We start from the raw sequence: 19,599 nt of genomic DNA on the forward strand, positions 1-19,599 counted from the left end.
TAATTTTTAACAGGAAAAAAAAACATCTCTAATGAGCTTTCTAAAAATCTTCTTCAACTGAGTTCACTATGGAATATTTTATGCAAATAAGTCACTTTCTCTTAGGTTATGACATCTCTTTCTTGAAAAGAGATCACGGCATTGGAGAAACCCTTGCCAGCTTATCTTTTCCTCCCAGCGCAACTTCAACAAAGAAATATAGACAGTACTTTAAAGGCTTCAGAAATCAATTTGGTCCATGAATCCGTTTAGTTTAGATGTTAATGAAACTTGGTGGGTTTAAAAATAATGAATGTTTAATAAGACATAAATTGAAATACATAAACACTGTCGGCAATAATATAATGAAGTTAATAAGTCTCAGCCTCCCCCTGCCCCTCTCCCCCCGCCCCAAATCGGGTGGTTTTTGGAGTTACCCTGATGCTTACAGAACTCTGTGGGCTTTCCCATTGGCTCAGATGTAAATGTGCCTTTGCAAACCTGAGTGCAGCTGGGAACTGAGCTCCGGCAGATAATGCATGCTATCACACTGTGTTCAGCATACAGAGGGCAACGGCTCTTTCTAGCTCCATATCTTCCAGAGATTTGTATAACAAACTCCGTTTCCTGTCGTTGAAGGCAGGACGCAGCGTGAAGCACTTCATGCCTTTAAACAAGAAAGAAAAAGACATTTGGGGCGATGCACTCTCTGCTCTGGCTTAAAGAGGGGCTTTATTTAATGATCAGGAGTGAGCCTGTGATCAAATGTGCTCAGAACCTCAGACCATTTAAATGCCTTCAGGTTCAGAGTTAGGTTTTTCGTTTCTTCTTCAGGAACATCAGCACCAAGGTCCAGTCCTTGTGCTTGGCTCCTCCTCAGCTCCATGGCTCTCTCTTACCCACCATCCATGACTCTATCTTTCCCTCTTTACCCTCTGAATGACTTACCCATCTCTGGGCTAACACACTGCTGCCTTCTTAGGAATCCAGATTCCTTCCGCTCTGCCATCACATCAAATAGGATGGTCCATCTCACACCTTAGGAAATGGCTTGTTTAACCTCGCAGAAGCTGAATCCTCTCCAAAATAAATTGTCACATGTTCCTGCAAATAGCCAAGTATAAGACTGTCTCCTTCCCAATTCAGTGGTGGGCTCTTTCTTGGCAATAAAGTGGACCTCGGTTTCATATATCTGCTGGGGGAGTGTTAAATGGATGGCTAGCTCACTGCTGGCAATCAATAGATGTTAATACGCAGTAAACAAATGGCTTTCCACAGGCTAGGCAAGCACAGTGATTCTGCAGATAAAGGGGATAAAAGGTTGCTCCTGGGGATCTTGCCTAAACAAATGTATTGGGGGCTCCAGTAGGATCCTTCCCAGGTGGGCATGAGTGACATTTTATCATCATGAGAATTATCATTGTTAAAAATTATCTTTTTGTTTTTTAATTTGTACGTTTGTGTGCATGTTCAGAAAAACGAGGATGAACCTGAAAAAGTCGAACCGATCGCATCATCTACCTTGATCCATTCCGACCTGACATCCGTTTATGGCACCGTGGTAATGAACAGGACTGTTTTATTCTTGGGGACTGGAGATGGCCAGTTACTTAAGGTTGGTTCTCTGTGCCTTCTTCAATGTCGATTTTAATATTGATCCATTTTGTGCTTTTGGCTTCTTTTTTGTTTGTTTTTTATTGCTTCTGGTTTATGCACAATACCATACCGACTGCTTTATGTACTGCTCAGAGAACACCCCCAACCCCTGAAATGGCCTGAAAGAACTTTCCGGAAATCTATTCATAATAACCTCCCTACCCATGTGTGAGAGTGACAGCCCCCTTGCTTCCTGGGAACTTGTCAAGGCAGTTCCTTTCCTTACTCCTAAGCTGCCTGGGTGAAGCATATGGGGGTCTGGCCCTACTCCATCCTTGGTTCACCTTCCTAAGACTTTTAACCTTTCAATTCTGTCTCCTTTATGATGGAAATGTACAAAGCACCTGATTTCTCATAGCTTCAAAGAGAATAAAAAAACAAAAAACAGATGTTCCCTCTCCCCAGCCCACCTGCCACCCACATAGGGGGTTTGTTTTCTGCCCTTTGTACCCACACCCACCACAGAGAGGTTAGAGATCTGAAACCCTTTGAGACTCCCCTTGACTTTTATCTCTGAGGACTTTTTTTCCACTTGGTGGGTATACCACTGCTCAAGTTGAGATTTTTATTCACTGGGGCAGAGGGGCAGTGGGAAGGAAGAGAAAAATTCAGATACTACGTGACTCTGAAATTATATAGTGGTTATCTTATCAATTTCTTTAGTAAGCGTTTACTGAGCTCCTCCTGTGACCACCAACGTTCATGGTTCGAAAGGGCACTGTCTTTCACCCTAGTCTGATTCTCCTTTGTCTCTCTGTAGCCAGTTAACTTACTCCAATTCAAAATTGAATACTAACAGATTTGTTTTCTCAAAGGATTTCCCACTGACAACTAGCTGTGTGACTTGAGGTCAATCACCTAGTCTCCCTGAGCATCCATTTCCTCATCTGTAAAGTGAGATTGTACTGGATGACCCAGGAAACCGCTTTTTCTTCTGGTGGTCGCTGATTCTGTCTTCTGTGCAGTGATGCCCCGCTGTAGCCAAGCCTGCCTGCTGGCTGGCTTCCTCCAGATGCGCCCGAGTACTGCTCCCACACCTCTGCTTACACTGTACCTCCTCCCTGGATTACTCTTGGTTTTTTTTCCCTCTGCTTTACTGAATCCTGTGAGTCTATGCTTTGGCTCAGCTCAAACTCCACCTCCTCTCTGAGCCCTCCTAAGACTGGAGTGTTCACGTTTCTCCCCCATCTCCCGAAATACCCGTTGTCTGTATCGTCCTTTTGGCTTGTCACAGATGTCTTGCTTGGATGCCTGACCTTTCCTCGTGTGTTTGTCTTGCCTTCCCGACTTGATTTTAAGCTTCCTGAGAAAGGAGGCCGGGAATTCCCACAGCCCAATACAGGGCTGAGTGCCTGGTAGATATTTGATTTAATCTGTTTTCTTTGGAGGAAACCCAGTAACATATGGGAGGGGGTTTGTTTGTATACACATTCTTTTAAAATATACATTGATCATCTTTCCTGTTGTGTTAGTTGTATTTCCTGGCGAAAGGTAAATACCCACCCGTCCTCGCGCACAAGTTGCTCAGCACCGTCTCGGTGTTGTCAGGCCGTGTCCGGAGCTACTGTGACCTGGTCAGGCTGCTTAGACCCCTTCGCCTGGCAGAAGACGAACCGCCAGCCCTTACTGGGTCTCCTCACCAATTCTGTCCTCAGATGTGGGATATTTTTGACGAGTGCTTTGACAAGAACACCATTTCCCCAAAGCTGAGCCAACCAAACTGTTAGATGGTAAATCGGAGGTGAAGGAACACTCGGCTATAAATAGTTTCCCATGGGACGGCCTGGTTTTGCCTGTCCTGTTTGTTCACCCCTGCAGTTCGTGTGTACCTGGCTGGCGGGTACTGATGTGGTACTTGAGGGGTGGAACTGAGCTGCAGCCTCAAGCTGCTGAGGAAGAGGTGGCTGACCCAAGTCTCACTTTCTTTGGCATCTGTCCAGGCTTCACCTTCAAAAGTCGCATCTGTAGCCTTGCTTGTAGGGTTCCAATAACAGGGGCAGGTCCATTTTCCGTTTCCTTGTTTTAGTGCTCGTCACTCTACCCGTTCTAACTAACTTAGTCCTCTCCACCACTCAGTGAGGTAGATTGGGGTCCCTACCCTCTGGGCTGAGGACCGGTGCCTCTGGTCAGGTCAGTGGTGGCATTAGATTAGAAATAAAGTGCACAATAAAGGTAATGTGCTGGAATCATCCCCGAAACCATCCCTCCAGCCACCCCAGGTCTGTGGAAAAATTGTCTCCCATGGAACCAGTCCTTGGCATTGCAGTCCACGGGGTCACAGAGAGTCAGACACGACTTAGCTACTGAACATCGACATGGGGTCACAAAGAGTCTGACACGACTTAGCTACTGAACAAGGACACGTGGCAGAGCGGGGATTTGAACCAGGAGCCACTTCAGAGACTGACTGGTATCCTTCAGGTTGCTCTGACTCGGTAGCTGCTGCCCCAGGTATGGGCAGCCACTCCATGAAGGGCCTCTGGGGAGAGTGGGAAGGCGGCTGACAGGAGGTCATGATGACGGGGATGGGGGCGGGGCGATGAATCGGGGTTCTTAGAAGCTCAGGGAAGAATCCCAGCTTAAGAAGAAGCAGACCATCTGACTGAGGGACTACCTCACTGGCAGGAGAGCTTCTGAGGAATTAAACTCTACCCGCAGCTCCCCCTTAGGAGGATTCTGCCCTCGGGAGGAGGCTGTGAGCTCACCTGCCCACCCCCTCCCGGGCTCCCTAGGACAGCCCGGTCACTCCGACTCCCCCAGGAGTCCTGGGCACAGAGGGCTCGGTGCAGCCCCTTAAACCACCCAGAGTCCTGAGGAACCAGCGCTGGGCAGGTGCTTTGGGAGAACCTCCAAATCCTTCATTCAAAAACTTCAAGCTTGTCCCTTGCCAGACTTGTCACTGCAACTGTTGGAAAAGACGAACATTGATAGACACAAGCTTGGCTTCTTAAGCCACAGAGCGGAGCTACTAATGAGCAGAGAAAAACAAAACCCAACCCAAGGCAGCCTGAGGGGGGGAGGAGAAGAAAGGGCTTGGATCACCCACAGCCTGACTCATCAGTTTCCTCGGAGATCAAGAGTCGACAGCGTTTTGACAGACGCCAGGCGCCGTAGTATATGCCTGGTTGGATGAGAGGCAGGCACTAGCATTTGGGAGCCCATTGCTGTTTTTGACCAACACACACGCATGTACGCACACACGCACACACACACATCTACCCCACCCCCACTCCCATTTCCTAAATCTCTGAAAACTTCATGGAGTTTTAATATAGTTTGGTGCCGTTAAAATGTCATGTTATTTAAATTTGTTTTATTGTAAGAGTAATACATGCTTATGGAGAAACTTTCTAAGTATCGGGGTATGAGGGGAAAGGAAAGAAAAAACGCCCCTGGTTTTCTTACACGGAAGCAGCCGCTGTCAGCATTTCACCTTTTTTTTTTTTTTAATAACATAGTTGAGGTCAGACTCTATCCTATTTTGCATCCTTTTTTCTTCAGTTAATGAGGAAAGAAATGCTTGTATTAAAATGTTACGGCACACTTGTAAACAGTATTTTTAAATATCATGTTCTAATACGTGGAAACGTTTTGAGTTTAAGCTAAGATAGTGAATCATTTTTAACATGTCTTGAAAGGCATGCACTCTTTCAAGTCATCTAGTACTATCTCCGAAGGGAAGATTTTATTGATGATAAAGTGGAAAAATTAAAGACCTCAAAATATGCTAATACTTTTGCTACCCTCTTCCTCCTGCTTTTATTCCAAAATTCCTTTATAAGATGTTAGAAAAACTGAACTAATTTGGAACTGAACATGTCCTTGTGATTGTCTACTCTGCCCCTTCCTTACCGACTTGCCATCCTCATGGTTGTGAGACAAGTTATGTCCACTTTTCTCTCTGGTTATTTCCTCATTTCACTTCCTTTCTGAGTATGACTGCATGTTATAATTTTTCAGTTGTCAGCGTCTCTACTGAGATCAGCTGAGAAAGTAGGGCCATGCTGAACTCAGTATTTGGGAATTCATACCCCATGTGTTACATGGCCAGGATGCTGTAATGAGTGCTCATTCTTACAAACATGGGCTGGCTCTTTCTCCAGACTGTGGTACACACTCGGGTGTAGTTTGGATTCCTTTGAGCTGACTCTGTTGCATATAGCAGATTATTTCAGGGGCAGAATTGAGTATTTTGAGCTTTTCCGGGTGGTAAAACAAGTAATAAAGAAACATGCATGAAATCTAATGTTTGTAACCTTACCCATGCGCATACCTTTCTTGTAAGCATAATAAGGCAGTGGGTGAGGAATAATAACAGCTAATGTTTCTGAGCTCAGACTGTGTGCCCAGCATTAGGACCAGTGTCTTCATGGATTAACTAGTTGAATGCTATTAACATCTCCACTTCATAAATGAAAAAACCTGAGGCTGTGAGATGATCAGTAACTTGCTCAAGGGGATTTGAACTGAAGCAACCAATCTTCTGGGCTTCCCAGGTGGCTCAGTGGGTAAAGAACCTGTCTGCAATACAGGATGATGCTGGAGATATCGGTTTGATTCCTGGGTTGAGAAGATCCCCTGGAGAAGGGCACGACAACCCACTCCATTATTCTTGCCTGGAGAACCCCATGGACAGAGGAGCCTGGTGAGCTACAGTCCATAGGGCTCATAGAGTCAGACATGACTGAATGACTGAGCATATCACAATGCAACCAGTCTCCCAAAAAATTGCACTGACAATTCAAATGTATTTTGTAGAGTTTGTGGAACTGTTTTGTAAATTATTATTATTTTCTGATATTGGAATATCTAGGTTAGTATCAAGATGCACATATTTGAGGTTTCATGAGAAAGGGCTCTGGCTTTTGTGGTTTTAGTTTGTTCCTATTCAGGGACAGCTTGCTTCAGTCCAGCTGGTGCAGACTTCTCTTTTAGAAAAAGGCAGAGCCCTGTCCTCTTGGGGCTGCATGTAGTTCCTGGGAGCCTCTGAAGTCCCTTAGGAAGCCTGGCTTTTCCCCAGTGAACTCCTTTAGAGCGAAGGTAGGAAATCTGTTCCGGTTGAGTTTTAGAATGGCTCCAGCAGTAAGAGGCTAGGGTTGGCTTTCTCCAATGTCCCTGGGCCTCAAGTAGAGTTCAGGACACAGGAAGCCGTACCCGGCCCTTTCCCCAGGTCCAGCAGAGCAGCAGCACGCTTGTGCTTGCTTAGGACTGATTCCCTGTGTAGGTCTCCAAATTCTGCTCCTACCATGGAGGGAAATTCAACCCATTTCTAGAAAGTTCTTCCTGCCTCCACCCAGAGTAACCTCTGAAGAGTTTGCCTGGACTCTGGCTTTCAAAATTTTTGAGTGAAAAATAAGAGAAGTCTTTCATAAGGTCAAGCTCTGTTTATACTCCTACAGAATGTTCAAATAAGGAAAAGGAGGCCATGAGGAACCCAGGACAGGACCTGGGCCGGAAATGGGGGTGGTGGGGCTGGCTGAGCTGAGGTAACAGACCAAAAAGTAGAGAGAGTGGGGACTGTTGAAACTTGGAAGTGGCCTCCATGGTTGGCTGTTGAGAATGCCATGTTCAAGCTTACCCCCATCTCATTCATTCCAGTTTGTGAGTGTGCAGGGACTCCCTGATTCAGAACAAGCTCTCCCGTGGAATCCACAAATCTAGAACTCGTGATTCAGGCTGTGTGTTTCTCTTACTACTTACACTGAAATCAGGAGACAGGAAACCAGAGAGGCATTTGCTTTAATCTTTCTATTTCATATTTATTATTACTCCTACCTACTAAAGCACAGTAAAGGCTACTGTATAATTACCTTGCTTTCTCGTTTGTCTGTGTGTGTGTGTGGTTTAAGTCTCCTTTGTAGCATTTCTCAGAAACTATTGATGGAAAAAAAAGTGAGAAGATTGTTTACACTTAACTGGTTAGCCTCACAGAGTGAGGTATAAGAAAAAAAATGTGGTGAAAAATAGTTTTAACTTCTTGAACACCCGTGGCTTCCCAATGTCATAGTAAAGAAAAAAATAGTCTTTCATTTAATTTTCCTCCCCCTCATTTTCCTCACCAGGCTATCTTTCCCGTGGATGGTGTTGTCCCTGTTATACAGCTAACTGTATGGTGTGGAAGTCTTACACACTATACATTTCAGGACTGTAGTTTGTTTTTTATTTATTTATTTTTGCATGCAACGAAAATCCCAAGGCTAGTTAATAGGCTGCCTTGAGGCTTCAGGAAGATGTCAACAGAAACAATATGTTGACACTAACTGAAATCCTGCATCGGGAAAAATTTGTTTTCTACACAGGCTGCAGCTGGAAAAATCTGAAGAGCCCTATAAAATCTTGAATGCTAATAAAGTATGTTTTTCATTTAATAAATATTTATTGGGCACCTTTTTTTATGTGCCAGGACCTTTTCTGGGTGCCAAGGATACAAAAGTGAACAAAACCGACAATGCCCCTACGCTCTTGGTGGGAAAAGAAAGACAGGGAACGAGTAAATGGATTAATTAGTGGTGAAGTCATTACACAAGGTGGTAAATGCCATGGAGAAAACAGAGTGATGGGTAGAGAGGGACAGTGGGGTACCATAGAAAGGTGACCAGGGAAGGCTTCTCAGAGGTGACTTTTGAGACTCAAAGGATGAAAGGGTTTATGAGAATATACATGGCAGAGACTCACATTGACTTCAGACTAGATCTATAACAAGCGTGTATCCTGGAAGCAACAGATGAAAATCCACATCATGCCCGAGGAGTGTGTGTGTGTGTGTGTTGGAGGCATTTTCTCTTATGCAAAACTCAACCCATTTTGGGTTTCTGTGACTCACCATTACTTCCTGCATCACTTCACTGATCGTGTTCTTTTCCGAGGCTGCCCAGCTCCAGTCTTGCTGGCTGGCTTTTCTGTGTTGAAGTGGATGTGACTTTTGCAGTTAGAAGATCTAAGTGTTCTCTCAGCGTCCGCCTGCTGGGCTGGGGTTGGGTGGGGTCAGAGGTGATATTAATAGAAATCCGGAGGAGAAGGAGAGCCTTCCCCAATCCTCTCCTGGAGTCATCTGAGAGAGATGAGAATCATGCTGAAACAGAGACCCCAGTCTCTGTGTAGTTTGTGGTTTAGTAAAATTAAAAATGTGATGAACATGGAAACTTCCTTGGGGCTGTGGAGAGCATTCTCTGCATAATCTAGCAAAAAGAAAAACATTTGACCCACTCATCCTCAAACACTTGAAATTTAGATTGTGTGTATGTATTTTTAAAGACAATGTATTAGCGTTGTTCAAAACTCAAAAGAACCAAGAAACCATGCAGTGTTAAGTCACCCATTCTTGACTTCTGGGGCAACCAAATACCTCTCTGTAAAATACAGATATTTTATATATGTCTACAAGCAAAAGGGGGAGGATAGTCTTTTCCCCATTTATTAAACATATATGTTATATATGTGTATACATGTAGATATATATATTTAACATAGCATTTTGAACATATAATACATAATATGTTTGAACATATAATACGTAAAAAGCTTTCTAATTCTTTTTATTGCTAAATAGCATTTATTGTTTGCACTGTAGTTTACTTACCTGGATCCCTACTGTTGGGTACTTGGGTTGTTTCAGTCCTTTGTCGGAACACACAATGTTGCAGTAAGTCCCCATTACATCTGTCATTTCACATATATGCTAAGGGCTGTGGGGTCTAAGGATATGTGTTCTATAATTTTGATAGATGATGCCAAATTACCTTCTGGAGAAGTCTTACTCTCATCAACAATGAAGCATGTCCCTTTAAACCCAGCGTCTCTAGTTATTGTGACAAGCTTCGGTGTTGGCCACTCAAGGTAGCTTGTTCAGGAAACTGGCAAATCCTGGCACAAGTACACATTGGTAATTTAAAGAAAAAAAAAAGCAATTTCCCTGCCATAGTTCCAAGTTTTAGAGAGAATACTGATGCCTTATCTCCAAGGGATCTAGTAAATAAATCTGTATTGACCCAAATAAGATCTTTCTAGCCCCTACTCATCTGCATCCATCATGCTCCAGAAATAAATAAGCTCCAGTAACAAACAACTGCACGGCAGCTCTAACTCACTGAAAGTGGATACATGATATGAGTAAATAAAAAGTATGTTTTTATTTACTTTTAAATTTTAAAGCAAATCCAAGACACTATGTCATTTCACTCATACATATTTTATTATACATGTCTAGGAAACTATGATCATTTCTTTATATCACCACAACCATAAAGCTGTTATCACAAATATTAATAGGAAAATTATAATTAAGTGAAAAGTGAAAGGGAAGTCGCTCAGTCGTGTCCGACTCTTCACGACCCCATGACTGCAGCCCACCAGGCTCCTCCGTCCATGGGATTTTCCAGGCAAGAGTGCTGGAGTGGGGTAATTCTCCAAGAATTATCTAATAACAAGTCTAAATAACTAAATTTTCCTTATTGACTCAAGAATGTCTTTTTAAAATTGTTTTCTTCAAATTGGTATCTGATCAAGATATCTGAACAAGATCCTAAAATGACACTGAGGTTGGTCTGTTTCTCTGAGTCTGTGTGATCTCCTCTTGTCATTTGGTTCACCTCCATTGACTTTTTGAGGAAGGGAAGTCTGTGGTCCTGTGGAATGTCTCATATCGTGGATTTGGCTGTTCACATCCTTGTGGTACCATTTAGCTTGTTCCTCTACCCCTTCTGTTTCCTAATGCTAAATGGATGTTAGCACTAAAGGCTTATCAGATTTGGCTTCAGCTCTATTGGCAAGAATGCTTCATAGGTGTTCCTCCCAAATGATGGGTTTTATCCAATCAATTTGTAAACAGAGATCTGAACAGCAGGTTTTCTTCTCCTGACTCTAACTTCTATCAGTCTTATTTTTGTTTATATCTGACTTCTGTCTCTTTCCTTCTATACAACCACGTTCCAAGAACCAGATCAGCTGTTTGCATCTGAGCTGATTAATAAGGAATGTGAATTAGAGATGGGAAGACAGGAGCCTGGCAAGTCCACACTTGGTCAGTCCCTCCCCGAGGTCTCCCTTGGCTCACCGTTCTCTGTAGGCCAGAGTCTCTAACAGAACTTTCCCTGATGATGGAAATGCTGCCTATCTGCACTCACAATATGATAACCACTAGCCATATGTGGATAGTTATTCCTTGAAATGTGACTCATGTGGCTGAGAAAGTGAATTTTTAATTAAATTTAAGTAGCCCTGTGTGGCTACTGGCTACCATATTGGATGGTGCAGCTGTAGAGTCATTTTTCAATGACTTGGGGTACAGACCTTTCCCAACTCCCTTGGGACCTAAATATTGCTTTTCCTTTTTTAAAAGTCATATTTAATGTATTTAGTTACATTGATTTTTTCCAGAGCTGCCACTGAACTTCACAGTTCATGTGCTTCTCATGAGCTACCAGTTACACCAAATCCACCCAGGTTTGACTCAGAACAGATGATGGAAGGAAATCACCATCACAGGACAGGTCCAGATCCTGAGTGCACGCAGGATGCGGTTCCATCTGCCAAACTGATAAGGAGCCTATGGTTAAATAGCAAAAACGTGCTCACCATCAGGATGTGCGGCACAGGCATGTTATAGCTCAGTAGATGTGTTGTAGACTTTGAAAAGAATCTCAGGTGCCACGTTTTTGTTTTTGTTTTTTCAAATTATATGCCCAGTGTAACTGATGGCCACAGTGGTAGAGAGATGAATGAATATAGATGCTATATCTGGATGTTTTCAAACTGACAAAATGCTGAACATCCTCACTTTGAAAAGCATTGTATTGTTTGGGGCAAAGGGGTGGATACAGAGAGGATTAGGACATGGTGCCTACCCAAGAAGAGCTTGCAATCTAGTAATAGATTATTATCCATCGAGTATTGATTATGTGCTAAGCATTGTTCATAATTCTTATCTGGTCCTACAACAACTGTGTATAAGGAAAGCATTATGAGTTCCATTTTAGAGATGAGGAGATTGAGGCCCAGGGAGCTTCAGTAAACTCCTAGCTCAGAGTAGCACAGCTACTGGAAGGGCAGAGCCAGGAGGCAAACCTGAGACCGAACTACCGTTCTGTTTCCCCAGGGTTAGGGTGATAGTCACCCGAGCAGCCTTCCTAGCCATGTTTCAAACCACACCTTCTCACCGTGTCACTCCTATGCTCACAGCCCTGCTGTGGCTCCCTGTCTCTTACCCAGAGTAAGAGGCAAAATCCTTACACAGGCCAACAAGAACCTATGTGATCCATCCTATTACCTTGCTGTCCACTCCCTTCTACCTTGCTTGTTTTGCTCAGGTCATACTGGTCTGCTCTCATTTTAGGGCCTTTGCACCAATGGATTGCTCTTCTAAGAGCATCTTTTGTTCAGATACCTAAGTGACTTGCTCCAGAATCTCCTGCAAGTCTCTAAATGAATGTCGCTTTCTAATGAAGCTTACATTGAACATGCATCTTCCATCTCATTTTACTTGGACCTGTATCACCTGCTAACATATTTTTTGAATATCGGAGTATAGTTGATTTATAACTGTGGATTAATTTCCAGTGTACAGCAAAGTGATTCAATTGTACATGTATAAATCGGTTCTTTTTCAGATTCTGTTCCTTTATAGATTATTATGAGATATTGAATGTAGTTCCCTATGATATAAAATACCTGCTGGTGTATGTTATAACTTTATAATTCGTTGTTAATTATCATTTTGCCCCTCACCCCACGCATGCACATGAATATAAGTTCTATAAGGGCAGAATCTTCCCGCCATTTGTTCACTGCCATTTTGCAAACATCTAGAATGTGCCAGAATAATATAGTGGATGTTCAGTAGATATTTATTGACAAAAGATGAGTGAAGCTCAGGAATGGCCAGTTTCAAAGCCACACTTATATTTGATGTATAAACAAGTACCTACTTGTTTAGGCCTGCTAAGTTGTCCTGGTTACTTTAAAACACATAGCCATGCAGACTCACATAGGCAAATCAGAGTAACCCATGCAAATATCTGTCAAACTGACTGCCTTCAGTTTTAAGATCACTTGGCATAGCACTAGTGAAGCTGTCACTGTAGCGTCTCATAAGGCCCCTGTGGTCAGAAATTGTGGACAGTGGGCTTCCACATGGAAGGATACTGCCCCAGCACTGAAGAGTGACCTTTTGTGTGTGTGCATGCACAGCTTTGTCCCCTACAAAAGCAGAGATACCAAGCTTGTCATCACTGGCCTTGAAGGCTGAGACGTGAGCCGATGGTGAAGGAAAGCAGCATCCCAGCCAGTGTGCATAGTGAGGAAGAAAGGGTGTAGTCTTAGGATTAAGCAGTAAGTTTTGCCACCCTGAAATTCAAATTATTTAATGGACGTTTTATTTCTTTTTTAAAAAACAGGTTATTCTCAGTGAAAATTTGGCCTCGAATTGTCCAGAGGTTATCTATGAAATCAAAGAAGAAACACCTGTTTTCTACAAACTTGTTCCTCATCCTAAGAAGAATATCTACATCTACCTAACAGCTGGAAAAGAGGTAGGTAGAAATACTAGTTACCATTTCTGTCTTATGAATACAAACTGTTTGACTGATGCCATTGTCCAATGGTAAAGCTTGTACTTTGAACTACTGAGTTTAAACACTGCTGCAAGCTCTGAGAAGACCTGCCGTGGTTCACAGGCATGGAATTAAAAACCTTACTGTCAGTAAGTAAGCAAGAAATATTACCTATTTAGACAATTTTATTATTGGCTATATTTCCAATGCCAAGTTTTTCAGAGAAGTGTGTGCTTGCAAATGGGTGCATAATCAGCAAGGTAACTGAATTTACACATTTATCATGTGGGCATTGAATGGTTAGATGCATTTATGAATATGCCCAATGGGATTGGCTTTGGAATTTGGGGTTAATATCAGGCCACAGTCTTATACACATTCATGAACCAGGAAATATATGGCACCCACCCTCCGTCTCTTAATTTATCTGGCTGTTTTAGTTTTTCTTCTTGCTTCTGCTTACTGAAATAAAAAGGATGCCTTTTTACATTTTCTTCAGTTTTAAAGAGCTTTCACCAAGGGAAAGAGGAGGGGAACTAATTATTATTGAGTTCCTACCGATGCTGTACTAGTTACTATTCCAAAGGGAGTCTCTCTAGATGCATAGAATTGTACACACAAACACACCAACCCCAAAATATAATAAACAATGTTAACAAAAGCTGTCAATAATGTAGTGAGATAAAAATTACCCTTGTTTTGTATATGAAGAATCTAGGACTCAGGCTAAATATCTTTTCATGGATATATACATATAGGGCCTTGTCAGGGGTAGGACTTAAATTCTACGCTGATCTTGAAGCCTATGATTGTTGTTGTTCAGTCACTAAATCATGTCCAACTCTTTGCAGTCCCATGGACTGCAGCACGCCAGGCTTCCCTGTCCTTCCCTACCTCTCGGAGTTTGCTCAAACTCATGTCCGTTGAGTCAATGATGCCATTCAAACATCTCATCCTCTGTCACCCACTTCTCCTGCCCTCAATCTGTCCCAGCATCAGGGTCTTTTCCAGTGAGTCAGCTCTTCACATCAGGTGGCCAAAGTATTGGAGCTTTAGCTTCAGCATCCGTTCTTCCAGTGAATATTCGGGGTTGATTCCCTTTAGGATTGACTGGTTTGATCTTCTTGCAGTCCAAGGGACTCTCAAGAGTCTTCTCCAGCACCACAGTTTGAAAGCATCAATTCTTCAGTGCTCAGCCTTCTTTATGGTCCAACTCTCAAATCCATTCATGACTACTAGAAAAACCATAATTTTGACTGTACAGACCTTTGTCAGCAAAGTGATGTCTCTGCTTTTTAATACACTGTCAAAGCCTGTAATAAGTAGGATCAACCCCAAATTTGTGAAAACCAAACATTCTTTCATGGTTGTTTTGACTCATGACCATTTGAACATACAAAGTGCAAAGATAACTGAGACTTACATAATTACATGATGAATGTCACATGCTCTCAGCCCACCCCCATTTTTCATTCTTTTCTTCTCTATTATTCTAAGCAGAGCAGCAATGACATCAGTCTCCATGTACTGGCCAAGTCACAGAGATGATGTGCAAGCCATTTAGAGCTTCTGACTTTCCTAAAAAGGCATTATTGCCCTTTGCATGTTGAAAAGGCAGCTATTCAAAATGACCACGTTGAGATGGCCAGTGAATCTCATATACCTTTGTTCTTCACCATACAGAACCTTTGCAAACAGCTTGCTTCAACATTTAAACACTGTCTATTATATTTCTTCCCCCAGGGCTCCCATAGTTGAAAGATTTTTGTCTATTCAACAAACTGCATTTATTAAGTAACAATTCCCATTCTCAGGCTTTATTTATCAAGGGCATCTCAAAACAGCCACTCAGAGCGCTGACTGTGCTACCACAGGGAGCTGATAAAATTCCAGCTCAAAGCAAAGACACTTGTAGCCTTGCTTAGTCTGTGCATGTTTTTGTAATCAGCTTTTTGAAACATTACAAATAGCTCATAAATCCTTCCCCCAAATCCCAGACTGTAGGCCGAGAACCACAGTGAGAATCACCAGTAGTTGATAGATTCTCACTTTCTGAAGGTGAAGAGTTCTAGTCTGGCCATTCAAAGCCTGAAGACCTGGGAAGAGTTTTCTACTGGGCATCAAAGCTGGCTATTCTTACTTTCTTCACTTAGATTCACTGCTGGAGTTCCTATTAGTAAGACTCTGGTTTTCTGGTTTAGCCAAGATAGGCCCTACAGAGGCAAAACCCAAGGAAGATCCTTCCTCAACTCTTGGGGAGATAGGAACAGACAAACTGAAATGCCCTGGTATATCCATAGAACACCTGGTCATTAAAAACAACCACATGGGGATAGCTACATTGTTGTGGAATAACTCCTATAATGTGTTAAGTTAGAGAAGCAGGTCCAATGTAGTAGTTATGGTGGCCTTTCTTTAACATGGACTTCCCTGGTGGCTCACACAGTAAAGAATCTGCCTACAATGCAGGAGACCCAGGTTTAGTCCCTGGGTTGGAAAGAATCCCCTGGAGAAGGAAACGGCTACCCGCTCCAGTATTCTTGCCTGGGAAATCTCATGGACACAAGGAGCCTGGCAGGCTGCAGTCCATGGGGTTGCAAAGAGTTGGACAGCACTGAGCGACTAACACTTTCACTTTTTTTTTCAGAGTAGTTCTCATAGAATGTTCTGGAGACTCATTTTGTACTAAATGTTCTGAGCAAAAGTAGTCCTGAGAGCAGATGTTACCTACTATATCCCTCCTAGAGTATCATAACCAGAGCATTCAAACGCTCTCAGAAGCCTTGTGCCAAGGAAACCTAGTTTGCTTTTTGCCTGTGAGGTTTCACACGTGTGTTGGACCGTGGAAACTTTTTCCAATGTAGTAGCAAGAACCAAGATTTATTGAGTGTGTATTATGTGCTGGGCATTGTTGGTAATAACCCTGTGAAGTCAGCAGTGCCATCACCATGTCACAGGTGAGAAAACAAGGTCAGAGAGATTCCGTGACATTTGTGAAAACACCCCAGAATTACAAAGATGTCCTGTGAACTACAAGGAAGTATCCACATTCTGATTAATTTCGGCTCAGGCTGGTGGCCTGCCTGCTGCATCTGTCAGCCACCCTGGGAACTGAGATGATGGGTGTGGTTATTCTCCACAAAGTCAACTTAAAATGGACTGTTCATTAGAATGGACTCAACTTAGAATGGACTCTGCTTTTCTCACAAACTTCTTCTAGAACTCTCTGTTGCTCTGTATGATTTAAGAAGTTACTTATGGTCTCCAGCAGGTACAACTTGCTGGCTCTGAGTTCTACAGGTTTCCTGACTATCTGCTGTGGGATTTTGCCTGCAAAAAATATGCTGTGTAAGGCTCAGGTCCTCCCTGCCTCCCCTGACCCTGCTTGGAGGCTTGGCCTACCTTTGGGGCCTGGGTTTGCCCATCACCATCTCCCTCTCTGGGGGCTGCTATTACCTGACAACTGGAAGAGGCAGCTCCAGGGGCTGAGAATGATTGGAAAACTCCTCCTATTTCTTTTATTTTCGCCTTCAGTGGAGGGAGTGTGAGCAGTGAGCTGGGAGCTGAGGTGATGGAACAACCCTGAGAAGGGTGTGGAAGGGTGGTCCTCATTTCCATGCCAAGGGTTAACCTCCTGCTGACACTTGGGGTCAGAGCCTGTTGCTTTCCCCTGATGCTCATCTTCAAGGTGCTATTGACTCACTCTCTGAAAACCAGGTGACCTGATTCCATGATCTTGGAAATCACTATTAGCAGATCAGAAAGCTAACTATGTACCTGTTAGCGGAGGTTAATAGAGGTTCACCTGTAAGAACTCTTTAAAAATACAGATTCCTAGGCCCCTGCCCCAGTCCTGCTCAACTTGAGTCTCAGCGGCAGGGGGTCTGGGAATCTGCCCTTTCAAAAGCTCCCCCAGGAGATGCTGATAAACTGCTCCATAGCCTAGGACTTGAGAACCACTGCCCGATGTCATTACACAGACATTCAGCATTTGAGTTGATAAATGTCTCCTCGTGGCCCTTCATCAGATAAGGTGTTGGAGTTTTTCTGGTGTTGCTTATAATTCCATCTGAGCTGCCATCATCTTTATTTTTAGGTGAGGAGAATTCGTGTTGCGAACTGCGGTAAACATAAATCCTGTTGGGAGTGTTTAGCAGCAACAGACCCTCACTGCGGTTGGTGCCATTCGCTACAAAGGTATTTCCTGAGTTTTCTCACCGACTTGCAATTTTGAAACAGTGTGATGCGGCTGCACACTTGTTGCCCTACTTTAAGGATCCATTGCAATGACCTGGGGGAACTGATCTCGGCGCCCACTAAAATATCATTGTGTAATCCAAATGCATTCTCGGGGATGTTCCCAGCCATGACGGTGTTACTGAAATCATTTGACCTGGACGGCTGAGAGGGTCCCCAAGCTGGAAGGGTAGGGGGAGTTGGAGGTGGGGGAGAGGGGATAAGTTGGGGCTGTCAGTTTTTCTTTTACTTTCTGCAGAGTTCTCCAAGAGTAGAGAGAGAGAGAGACAGAAGGTTCTCCCTCAGCGGAGATAAAAGAATAGGCATGTTTGAAATGTTTCAAATGAATCCTCATGATGTCACGCATTCGGTTGGCTCCGTGGAAGCCTGATTATTGATGATGTTGTCTCCTGATGCGAGGTACAGCTGTGCACAGGCCTGATGTGCAGTCGCAGTCTCCGGGCAGAATCTGCCCAGCTCGGTCTTGAATTACGATGTTCACGACCCATCTAGGCTCAGGGCGACTTGTAGCAGCTTCCTTGCCATGGCAGCTCCCAGTGTCGCTGGGACCGGCCTGGTTGGATTCACTGTTGCCATGACAACTCAGTACTCAGGCTCTGCTATAGAAGTGAGGAGAGGAGAGCCTGCTGCAGCTCAGGCAGAGGGGAAAAAAACACATACACCGTAACAGTGTCTGTCAGTTTGGTGCTTTCAGTTTTTAAAGGTGAAAAAGGATAAGAAAGAGTAGAACAGGGGCAGAGAAGCTGAAGGCTAAACAAGGGGCAATTTGGGGAAAGAAAAGAAGGCTGAGAAAGAGAATTTGGGAAGCTTTTGCAGGGAAGAAGGCAAGAGGAATGAAGAAGTATGGGGAAATACAATGTAAGCCAGAGGTTCAGTAAACAAAATAAAAATATGGGGATGGAATTAATTAAGAGTTCATGGAGGAAGTCTGAAGCTGAGATGCAGCAAGATGCATAATTGCCCTTGCCTTTCACTGAGCTTCCTTACCGGGCTGTTGCCGTCAGAATCACCGGCAGACAAAAGAAGCAGGGCCAGGAAGAGGCTCATGAATAATTGTAATTGGGTAGGAACGTTTTCTTCTTGTGGCTTGCCTAAGACTAGACTTGAAGAAAATTAACTGATCACAAACAGACCGGTATCGCTGCACACTCACTAAGAGGTTTTGCTGTAATCTTTCCAACCCTTTGCACTGATGTAGGTTCTCTGGGTTTGCAGAGCTCTCTGCACGAGTTAATTCAGTAACAGTGGTGAAGCTGGTGGCGATGGTCACAGTGGTGATGTGATTAAATAGCCACATGTAGCTGGTGGCCACTCTATGGGCAAGCACAGGTCTGGCATTCATAAGAGATGTCTGAATTAGAGGTGTGAATTTGGGGGGTTAATAGTGTTCAGATGATACACGTCGTGAAGTTGTAAGACCAGTGAGGGAGGGGGCATAGGTTGAGGAGAGGAGTAGTTGAAGAACTGAGCTTTGAGTTCAGTGAGCATTGGTGCAGGGTTTAGGGGTCAGGGAGATGAAGAAGTAGAGCTGAGAGAACAGCCAGAAGCGAGAGGAAAAACCAAAGAAGGTGGCTTCTTGGAGGCCCAGGGAAGAAAGGAGGAGGGGAGTGGTCCATCGTGCCAGATTGTGCTGAGATGTCGAGCAAGAAAAGCGAATTGAACCACTGGACTTAGCAGGTGATTACTGCCAACTGTGACAAGGACAGGAAGTAGTGATAAAACTGTAAAGAGAAAATGAGAAGAGGATGGAGCGGAGACGGCTCTTTCGAAGAGCTTTACTGAGAAAGACAGCAGAAACATGGAGCAGATATTGCAGGAAAGTGTGAAGTCCAGAGAGCTGTTTTTTAAGACACATGAAATAACTGTGTTTTAGTGCGGCTGGGAAAGTTCTAGTAGTGTGGGAGAAACTGACAATACAGCAGAGAGAAGAGAATTGTGGGGTGTTGTCTTTCTGCAGCTGAAAGAAAATATGATCTTCTGTGCCAGTGGGGGGCCCAGCCCCAGCCAGGAGCATGGGACCCTTCATCCTTGGTCATGGGAGGGCAGGAGGAAAATATGGGCTCAGGAGCAGGTCAGTGATGGAAGCGTATACAGTGTCTTTTCGTGTGACTTTGCATTATTTTCAGGAATGTATGATGAGTGAGAGCGAGGTGAGGGAGGA

The 19,599-nt window shown here is 43.7% G+C and overlaps 1 protein-coding gene across 1 annotated transcript in view; it reads left to right on the forward strand.

The window, feature by feature from the left end:
• PLXNC1 (plexin C1) overlaps positions 1-19,599 on the forward strand; it is a 153,618-nt gene that overhangs the window by 21,437 nt on the left and 112,582 nt on the right. The window contains exons 2-4 of the mRNA XM_019960357.2: positions 1,454-1,594; positions 13,026-13,160; positions 17,278-17,378. Coding sequence (XP_019815916.2) covers positions 1,454-1,594; positions 13,026-13,160; positions 17,278-17,378 — 377 coding nt within the window. The remainder of the gene's footprint in view (positions 1-1,453; positions 1,595-13,025; positions 13,161-17,277; positions 17,379-19,599) is intronic.

This window comes from Bos indicus, chromosome 5 (genome assembly GCF_029378745.1).
Source record: "Bos indicus isolate NIAB-ARS_2022 breed Sahiwal x Tharparkar chromosome 5, NIAB-ARS_B.indTharparkar_mat_pri_1.0, whole genome shotgun sequence".
NCBI lineage: Eukaryota > Metazoa > Chordata > Mammalia > Artiodactyla > Bovidae > Bos > Bos indicus.